A 10,261-nucleotide genomic window follows, 5' to 3' on the forward strand; every position below is an offset into this window, starting at 1 on the left:
AATTGAAATAATTTCAGAAAACATGGCAAATCACGACGAACATTAAAATTTAAAATCGAAAAATGAAGCAAAGCAAAACAAAGCAAAGAAAAAGCAGAAAACAATTAAAAATTTAACAGAAAAAAAAACCAAACAAAAATCTGAATGCTATCCAACTGAGGAAAAGAAATGATACCTACCAACTGCTGGCAGCGATCTGTTGAATGGGTTGCTCGCGTAGTTTCTTGATCTCCTTTGAAGCCCAGCTTGAAAGTTGTTTTGTGCGTGACACACGAGATTTGCGACCTTCCTGGAGCAACTTGCCGATGTGTTCGTTGTCGATGATCGCAAGCAGAGCGGGACCAAATGCGTTGCACAAGTCGCCAACCAAACCGGCCATAACGGCGATGATTGAATCATTCATTTCTGGATCTTGTGCGATGGTCACAAGGTATTGAATGATGTGAGGTACATGGTTTTTTAGCAATTCAATGTCTGGATGTGGTGCACGATCGGTACCTTTCAATCCTTGAATGATTCCGGTGTATGCTTCGAGAACGCTTTCGCGCAGCTCATTCAAGTACTCGACCATTTCGTAATCGTTGGTATCGACTTGCAATGTGGATGCTTGTTGCAACATTTGCAGTACGATCATCAGGTATTTCTTGAAATCAGTGCCAATGCCCAAAGCCATATCGCCAAACACTGACAAAATTTGCGGTTTGATGTTACGATGCAAGTTCGGCAAACTGAGATTTTCCAACAGCAACGTCATGATTTCGTCGCAGTATGGTGCAATTTTGTTGCGAAGCACACGGCAAATGTCACCGGTGAGACCGACAGCTGCCACACATACCTGATGTTCTTGATGATTTTTCAATCCCATGTAGAGATACGGTTTGAATGCGTCCATGTACTTCAAGAATTTATCGCCCAACAATTCGGCCAATGTGGAAACGGCCATCAATGCATCCTCTTGTACGTTGCCCGATTTGCCAGCACTGGTGCTGAACATCGTGAGCAAAGCGCCCATAATCGCGTCGCTGATTTGTGGGGCGTCGTCCGGGGTTACACGGCGCAACACCGATTGCAATGTGGCGCACAAAAGTGATTGCAAATCGTTGAACTGATAGCGATCGGTGTGTTGGATTTGGGATTCCATTTGGAGCACGTGATTGAGACGTTCCAACACAACCATGGTGGTCTTCTGCACCACTGGGTAGCAATCGTTTGGTGCATTCTTGATCATATCCATCAGTGCTTCGTAGGCGGCTGCGCGCAAATTGGCCTGGCCACAATCCTGACGATCGGTGGTCTCGAGCAGCTGTGAGACGATGAACTCAAAGTATTGGCTCAGACAGTTTGTTTCTTGCATACCTTCGCCGATGTTTTCGGTGTCGGCGGCTGCTTCGACCAATCCAGTGAATGCCCAGCACACATTGGCCGCAACACGCGGTTCGGCTTTGAGTCCACGCACCAAAGCTTCCAGCAATGGTTTCAAGTATGCCTCATTGATAGCGGCTGATGGACAGAGCTCGCATACTCGTCCGAATACCCAAGCGGTTGTATCACGTACCGTGACACTCTCATCGTACATTAATTCGATCAACGTTGGGATGGCTTGTTCGACAAGCGGTTTTGTCGTTTGCTCATTGATACCACCTAGAATCGATCCAAACGACATCAATGCGGCGTCTCTGAACCGCCAGTTTGGTGATTTGATGTTTTCTTTCACGAATGGTAGTACAAACGGTACGATTTCTTCTTCACAACAGGATGATAAGATCATTAAGCAAACGCTGGCCGCTTTTGATGGATTCCAATCGTCTTCGTCGTCGTATTCCTCTTGTTTGGTCAGTTTTTCCATCAATACCGGCACGAGATACTGAAGTGCACCTCGAGCATAGAACTTTGAGACTCGAGTCGGTGGTCGACCAGCTTCTTGAGCTTCTTGAGTTTCAATGCTCAAGTCGATCTCTTCATCCCCGACATTCGACCAAAATTCTATGCCTTGCAGAGCTACCTGATCGTTGTCCGATTTCATGGCTTCCAATGTGATCGGGAACAATGCTTGTGCCATATATGGTTCCATGTATTGATAGTATAATGTCAATATCTTGACCAAACATTGCAATGCCGCAACAGAAATCTGTGAATCGGGACTCTGTGTTGATTCACACACCACTTCCATGATGTAGTTCCGTTCGGCTTGCTTATCAAAATTTGCTTTGGTAAATTCGAGGGAATTGTGCAACGCATTTGTGGCTGCCAATCGAACATGATTGCTTGGCTCTACTTTGCGCATACCAAAAATAATCGCAGTAAGAATCTGATTCGATTGACTTTCCAACACCCCAGGTGCGATATCTTGGCAGATATAACCTGTAGAATTGGGAGAGAATTGCGTTAGTGTTTTTTTCAGTTTCTAAATAGATAGGCTTTGGTTTCAAAGCGATAAATGAATGTGTCTTTACCGATAGCTTCCAATGCGGACTCCCGTGACCTTTCTGTTGTTCCCTCGGAAACGACTTTGTTCACCAAGGTGGGTATACACTGGCTCCATTGGTTGACTGGTATTTCAGCAACTGCCACAGATGCCACACACTGTGCAGCTGACGATGGACGTGATGTTTCCGTTCCAATCGCTTGAATGATCTGTGGAGATGAAGAAAATTGGTTTAATGCCAATGTTCGACAGAAATTGATGGGAAAATGCGATGAGAACTCAGAAAATCAAGATTTATTCCGCGAATTGCCAAATATTTACAACGAATGTGAATAAATTGAATGAAAACAACAGTATGATATCGATTGGCCCATATATTTAATGAATTTCTATGAAAATAACGTAAAACCAATCAAATCAAAGTCAAATTTTGCCAATTTTCTTCGAAAAGAAGTCAAAATTTGAATAAAAAGTTGAAAAACAAATGAAAATCCATCAAATCCAACAAAAAACCCTTCCCATGGGAAAAAAAACCAAAATACTTACATTAGTTTTGATATATTCCCGCGTGACCTCGTCGAATGACAGCCATCTCTTATGGTACTGTTCGGTGACGGTCAAATCTTTGCTCGTTAGATGATTTTTCAACTGAAGCCCAGCTGCGGTACGTGCAACAGCACTACAGCTTACGTTGGCCAACACTTCAGATAATGCCTTTAGAAATTCGGCAATATTTTGTTGTGCCGCTTGTTCCAAGAATGTTTTCGCCGACTGCAATTCATGTTGGTCTGTGTTGCGCAGGTGGAAACAAACAAACAGAAATGGAAAAAAAAATTAGCGAATGCGATAAATGAAACTTAACTGAGCGAATAAACACAGTTGATCGAAAGAAAAGTGAACGAAAAATTTTGTCGAAATGGCGCGCTATTTGTATGCAAAATAGCTTAGGAACTAAGCATGAGCCACGACATCTCGAACGAACAACGGTATCAAAAGCAATACGCAAAAAGTGTTCTTCTCGAAGTTGCTTCGAGTCAAAACACACGACAAACAAATGTTGCCATACACTTGAACACTCGACGTTTTACTACATTTCAGTGTGAGCGAATGGCAACAGAGAGAGAGAGAGAGGGAAAGAGAAGAATATATTCATTTCATAATATTTTTCAATTAAAAATGGGCATGCAAATAAAAAATAGCGCTTGCGATTCGATAAAAAAAATGTTTTTTTTCACTGTGCCTCCGTTTCATTGCATGTCTACCCTTGAGACGTCAATTAGGTTAGGTCAATAAATTTTTCCACTATATATCCATACACATAAAGCGAAACATAGCTTTCCATATACCAGCGCCATGTTCGCATTTGGCAACAACATTTTTTTTCTTTGAGACGCGATATCACACGAAATGCATGATTGTTAACACTCTTTTTCTCTTCGCTATTTCGCTGGTCTAGCGACAAATTTAAATTCAATGCTAGAAAAAAATGCTTGAGGTTTTCGTTCGGATTAACGACGAAAAAAAGTCTTTTTTTTAATGCGTCAAACGAAATATGAATGTCAACGAATCGAAACAATAGTCTGTGAGGAACGGCATCAACGCGACAGCGCGAGACAATTTTTTTCTTCTTCTTCTTTCGTTCAATTTTTTTCTTTCTGTATCGTAAAATCACGTTTTTCTTTACTGTACACTCATGTAATGAATTGATAGAAAATGATTGCTTACCTGGTGACACAGTCTTTTCGAGAACTTGAAGCAATTGAGTCATTTTCGACGAAACTTGTGTGTGCAAAATGCTCGTATTGAATAGAGTTATTTTTTTTCCTATTGAAATTTTATGCCCGAAAAAACTGACTGATTGATGGCTCTTGCCTCTCTTAAAACAATGAATTTTAATGTTTCACGTTCACGTTTCGACTTTTTATTGTTCCGAATGATTATTTTCTTCGTTTTTTGGAAAGAAATATATAGATAAAAATGAAAACACTGCACCGGTTATGAATGTAAAAAAAAGTAAATTTTTTTTGCACATGGATTCACGTTTCGCGCAAGAAAGAAAATGAGTGATGTTCGTGTCGCTCGGAATCGTTGAGGCAATCGTTTTCAAATGTGTATGAATACGTCAAATGTGTCGGTGTAGTGGTGAGCTTTGCGCGCCTTTCTACAATCCTCTCCAAAAACGTTCAAATGAACGCATCCACTGACGGTGGCTGCGTTCATTGTCGTCCCATTTGAGTCAAGCAGAAACGACTTTCTGTACGTTTGATATGTTTACATTGAAATAGAATTGCAACAAAATTGTTCTTTTTTTGGAAAATCAAATCAAACCAACCCAAAGATTTTTCCTTTCAATTTATTTGCAATGGAAATTTCATTTTTTCTTCACTCTTTATTTCACAAACGAGTCAGTTCTGTTTGGCAATGTAATCATTTGAACGTTGTTGAAATTTCATCACTACACAGTGGTCGTGACAGTATGTGCGTCATACCGAATATATCCACTGTGTTTGTGTACATGTGTTGAGCTGCTGAGCGTTTGTATTGGCATTCAATGCCTGTTTCACAAGAAAAATGTTGTTGTTGTTGTTGTTGTTGTTGTTGTTGTTGTTGTTGTTTTTGCTGTTGTTGGACCGTTGCTTTCGATTTGTATTCACTCAGTTTTGAGCGCTGTACAATGCGAGAGATATTGTGCTGTTGTTGTTATTTTCTTTCAATTGCTGTTAATGACTTACAAGAGAAAACTATACATCGGATCTATGGCATTTAAAGATGCTGCGGAATTAATCAGTGCATTGTTTTTTCTGTGCCGTTGTTCACGAATCTGTTTTTAAAACGCTTGCAAATGAGTTCGTTCGAAATACTCGTTGATGTTTAAATTCCATTACATTTGTTGCGAAGAGATCTCTTTCGTGTCATTTGCCAAGCGCTTTTCTGTGTCTTTTCACACGAAGAAAATCTTTCTTCGATACACTTGTTTCTTTTCAATTTTAAAAAACGATTAGTGGTTCTTTCGAACCTCCAAAAATTGCCGTAACCGACGGTTTTTTACGTCGTCATGTCGGGATATTGGTTATAGTTTTCAGCTAACAATAATCGAAACTCGGAAAAACCTCATTGTTTACGATATTGCCTGGAACACTGCCGGCTATTACAATTTCTTACAAATATTCACGAATTTTTGTGAATATTCTGCGACTGATACACAGACAGTCGTACATTCAAATACACTGCGTAGCGTATTTTGTTGTTGTAACAGACGCAGGTAGAGAAAAAGAGGTTCGCCATAGGAATGTATAATATTGAATGTACAAATTCTTACGAATTGCTGCGATTTCGTTCTAAATTTACGAATTGTTCCAAATTTTTTGGTTTTTTTACGGAAAACTGATAAATGCTACAACTATCACATCTAGAAATATGCCCCCAGTTCAAAACATTGCTGTCTCGTCAACTCACTTACCCTCTCAAGACGGTATAGTATCACCTCAATATGCAACAATGCCCCGAGCAAACCATTGTCAATAGCACAAGATTCACAACAGCAATTCAAATGAAACTTACCTTTTGCTTATGGCTTATTAAATTGTCCTCTTTCTTTTTGATGCACTTGTACACTGTCTGTACCATTTACATTCCCTAAGAAAACAGCATCGGAGATGAGATGCAAACAATCAAGTTTTCATTCGAAACTGCTTCTGTCTTTGGATTGATTTACAATTTATTTCAACGTTTTTTTCTTCAAATATTTGAACAATTTCGGTGTGGTTGCAATGACATTTATTTGGATTAATACCTATAACTAAAATAAATCATTTAAAAATTGAGTTGCCTAACATTTTGTTTTTTGTTTTTGTTTTTTTTTTTTTTTTTCATTTTGCCATCTTATTAGGAAAATAATTTTTCGGATGGCGCTTTGTTGTAGGTTATTAAAAATACTTAAAATTTGTAGTTTTTGCTTTCAATTTAGATATTACGAAAGCAGAGATGACTTTAGCGCACCCGAGTATTTGTGTTGTTTTTTTGTTTTTTTCTTCGTTATACTTTACCATTTTGGTCAAAAAAACTTTGTATCAATATTTTGTGTAACATAACAAAAAACATTTTTTGAAAAACCACATTTATATTAGTAAAATATGAAGAAAAAATCCCCAAAAGTAGAAATTGCGTAATATTGCGAAATTGAGCCAATGCGCGTAATTACTAGGTGCATATGACCACACAATGCGAATACCGGGGGCAGAAAATGTAAGCTCTTCTTCGTTATGTTACACAAAATATTATTTAAAAAAAATGTGCGCTGTAGCGCACTTGAGTGCGCTAAAGTCATCTCTGTACGAAAGCCTTCTAAAATCACAGACTCTTTCACATTTTGTTTGATGCTTTTTTTTCATTATTTTTTTGTTCTGTTTCTTTTTGTTATTTTTAACTAGCTTTAAATTCTCTAAATTCAATTGTAGCGATTTCACCCTATGTTTTCTTGTTTATATTCATGATACATGCTATTATGGGAAAAAACAAAGAAATTGAATCACCCGTTGTTGAAACTAATGAAATATTTGTTTGAATTTTTGTATGTTTCCTTTTCGTTTATTCATTGTCTTCCTCCTCGCTGTAAAAATGAAAAAATTATTTTTAATCACCTACGATAAGTCTCAAATTTTGAGCAATACACTCTGTCAAAAAAGTATTTGGGATTTATCATATAAACCGCTTGAAGTAATGATATTTTCTTGACATAAGAGTTCAACAAAAAAATGCCAATTTTACAGATTTGAACATTTTTCATCATTCTAAACCGAACTGAAATTCTTTTTACCACCGAATCGTTTTGAAAGCAATATTCGAACTGATTTTAATAATTTGGACCCATCGATTTGGCGAAGAAAGAAAATATACAAAAATAAGAACTATTCCATAAGTCTTCAGATGATGCATGATCTAAATCCATTAGGGTGTTATCGTTGACAAAAATTGAAGACCAAAAAAAGGTCTCCACTTTTGAAAGTCGATTATGCATAAATTTCCTTGAAGGAAAAAAGATTTGACCGGCTCTGTGACACCAGTTGGCCTTAAATCAAGTCTTAATTAAAACGTATATCATACGATCGTTTTCATATGTTAAATAATAATCCTACTTAATGTGTTTTTTTGCCAATCTGTTCATTAGGCTTATAACATATAAAGATTTTTTTTTTATTTTTTTTTTTTCGTACCTTTTGTCAACTTCTGGTATGGTTCCATCTGGACTGGGTGTACTTGTTGAACTGACTACTTGCATGGCTAGCGTTTTTTTTTGTTCTTCTTGGAACTTCGCGATCTCTTCAATGCGTTTTCTTTTGCTCTTCGTGGGACCTTCTTGCTCCATTTTAAAACTGATTGCCTAGAATAAAATCATGTTCATTAAAAAGTGGCGTCTGAAACTATTCATACTTTACTGTTCAACGAAATGATAGACATTCAGGTAAACATACTTTTTCAGACAATCGTAACATCTCTTTCAACCAATCTTGTCCTGAACGAACTCTGGTCTTATGCACAAGAATATTATGAACCACTGACATGCATTTTCTGCATAGCTCTTTGGAATATTCATAATCCACCTGAAACAAAGAAAAACAAACACAAAATCAATTAAAGATAAACATCTTTTGGCCAAAACTATAAAAAAAAGTAAACATTTAGAGTGTTCTTTTCATATTTTATATGAAAGCCTCAAAATCTAATGCTTTTCAAGTCTATATACAGTGACACTAATGTATAAAGTGTGGGTAAAACCTTTGAAACATGCCTCATAGTCAATATCATAATGTTGCTTTATCACTGCGGTGATTTCGGAATCGGATGTAATGTCATTCTCGCCAATCAAAAAGACGCACAAACGACACAAGTCATTCAAATCGGTCAACCACCCTTTGTTCAAGCCTCCCATCTAAAAACACACAGATAATAATCAATTCTTTCATTCAAAATTCCTTGGCTAGAAATAAGATGTTGAAGTGTTACATGAATAATTGTTCATGTCTCGTAAAAATGTTACAATTCAAGTTTGGTTTCTTGATTACGAAAACGAAAACGTAACTACCTGCGTGTGTTAATAAGTGAGACGATTAGGTAATTGAGCTTGGACAAGGCGAACCATTTCTTCATGCATCAAAAAATGTTGTATATTATCGGTGCAATCTTGGCATACCAAGTTTTTTGTGTACGTATCAGTGGTTTTAATCTGGAACAAAGTAAATTGGATTTGGTATCAATGTTTCTTTTAGATAAACATCCAAAATGAATGATCTGAACAAATATTCATGAATTTTTGATTGATATACATGTTGTGAATTGTGAGATTAAAATTCCTAGCAAAAAATATTCGAAACATACTTCTACATTGTAGTATTTTTTTATAAGGTCCAGAGAAAAATCACTGGTAGCGTCATTTATTCCTTCAGATGCGAAGCACAATCGACATTTTTTTAAATAAGAAGAGTTCATCATTAATTAAACAATAATCAACAACAGGAAAGCGATTAAAGAACAGTTTGACGATTGATTCTTCAACAACACTTATATACACTTTGAAAGTTCGTTGGGTTTTTGTTAAATAAAGATTAAATTATTAAACAATCGGACTGAAAATGTCAGAAATATTTTTTTATATTCACGTTTCGCGCAAGAAAGAAAATGAGTGATGTTTGTGTCGTTCGGAATCTATGAGGCAATCGTTTTGTGTATGAATAAATGTCTATGAATACGTCAAATGTGTTAGCTTTGCGCGCCAATCCTCTCCAAAAACGTTCAAATGAACGCGTCCACTGACGGTGGCTGCATTCATTGTCGTCCCATTTGAGTCAAGCAGAAACGACTTTCTGTACGTTTGATATGTTTACATTGAAATAGAATTGCAACAAAATTGTTCTTTTTTTGGAAAATCAAATCAAACCAACCCAAAGATTTTTCTTTTCAATTTCTTTGCAATGGAAATTTCATTTTTTCTTCACTCTTTAACTCACAAACGAGTCACTTCTGTTTGGCAATGTAATCATTTGAACGTTGTTGAAATTTCATCGCTACACAGTGGTCGTGACAGTATATGCGTCATACCGAATATATCCACTGTGTTTGTGTACATGTGTTGAGCTTCTCAGCGTGTGTATTGGCATTCAATGCCTGTTTCACAAGAAAAATGTTGTTGTTGTTGTTGCTGTTGTTGGACCGTTGCTTTCGATTTGTATTCACTCAGTTTTGAGCGCTGTACTAAACAATGCGTGAGATTATGTGCTGTTGTTGTTATTTTCTTTCAATTGCTGTTAATGACTTACAAGGGAAAACTATACATCGGATCTATGGCATTTAAAGATGCTGCGAAATTAATCAGTGCATTGTTTTTTCTGTGCCGTTGTGCGCGAATCTGTTTTTAAAACGCTTGCAAATGAGTGCGTTCGAAATACTCGTTAATGTTTAAATTCCATTACATTTGTTGCGAAGAGATCTCTTTCGTGTCATTTGCCAAGCGCTTTTCTGTGTCTTTTCACACAAAGAAAATCTTTCTTCGATGCACTTTTTCCTTTTCTTAAATTTAATAAACGATTAGTGGTTCTTTCGAACCTCCAAAAATTGCCGTAGCCGACGGTTTTTCACGTCGTCATGGCGGGATATTGGTTATAGTTTTCAACTAGCAATAATCGCAACTCGGTAGACCCTCATTGTTTACGATATCGCCGCTGCGCAAAGCTGATTTGAACACGGAAATTTCAGCTCATCTAAAAGCAATCTGCATACGTTTCTCTTGCGAATTATAAGAATGGACGATGAAAGAGGTGTAGCATTTTGCAAGAGATTTTT

At 37.1% G+C, this 10,261-nt stretch overlaps 2 protein-coding genes and 2 non-coding genes across 5 annotated transcripts; all 4 read right to left on the bottom strand.

Annotated features, from left to right (window-relative positions):
• Positions 1-4,923, bottom strand: LOC129567059 (importin subunit beta). Its single transcript, XM_055443590.1, has 4 exons — positions 4,151-4,923; positions 2,972-3,213; positions 2,454-2,634; positions 1-2,361 (listed from the first exon to the last, which is right to left on the bottom strand). The coding sequence occupies exons 1-4, from the start codon at positions 4,191-4,193 to the stop codon at positions 176-178; spliced, it is 2,652 nt and encodes an 883-aa protein (XP_055299565.1). The 5' UTR covers positions 4,194-4,923; the 3' UTR covers positions 1-175.
• A 506-nt stretch (positions 4,924-5,429) lies between these two features.
• Positions 5,430-5,568, bottom strand: LOC129567197 (U4 spliceosomal RNA). Its single transcript, XR_008687834.1, has one exon. It is a non-coding gene; the product is annotated as a U4 spliceosomal RNA (small nuclear RNA).
• Positions 5,569-6,125: 557 nt separating this feature from the next.
• LOC129566736 (uncharacterized) lies at positions 6,126-9,165 on the bottom strand. Of its 2 annotated transcripts, none has more exons than XM_055442930.1 (6): positions 8,801-9,165; positions 8,508-8,648; positions 8,214-8,354; positions 7,897-8,025; positions 7,639-7,805; positions 6,126-7,034 (listed from the first exon to the last, which is right to left on the bottom strand). In XM_055442930.1, exons 3-6 carry the CDS (start codon positions 8,352-8,354, stop codon positions 7,013-7,015), a joined length of 459 nt encoding a protein of 152 aa, XP_055298905.1. In that variant the 5' UTR covers positions 8,508-8,648; positions 8,801-9,165; the 3' UTR covers positions 6,126-7,012. The 2 variants fall into 2 exon arrangements, with proteins under 2 accessions (XP_055298905.1, XP_055298906.1); XM_055442931.1 differs by having other exon boundaries at positions 6,126-6,224; positions 8,801-9,151.
• An 847-nt stretch (positions 9,166-10,012) lies between these two features.
• LOC129567196 (U4 spliceosomal RNA) lies at positions 10,013-10,152 on the bottom strand. The gene has a single exon (XR_008687833.1). It is a non-coding gene; the product is annotated as a U4 spliceosomal RNA (small nuclear RNA).
• Between the last annotated feature and the right edge of the window lie 109 nt (positions 10,153-10,261).

Source organism: Sitodiplosis mosellana, unplaced genomic scaffold (genome assembly GCF_009176505.1).
Source record: "Sitodiplosis mosellana isolate CC-2019 unplaced genomic scaffold, AAFC_SMos_1.0 Smas_scaffold_5, whole genome shotgun sequence".
Classification (NCBI taxonomy): Eukaryota; Metazoa; Arthropoda; class Insecta; order Diptera; family Cecidomyiidae; genus Sitodiplosis; species Sitodiplosis mosellana.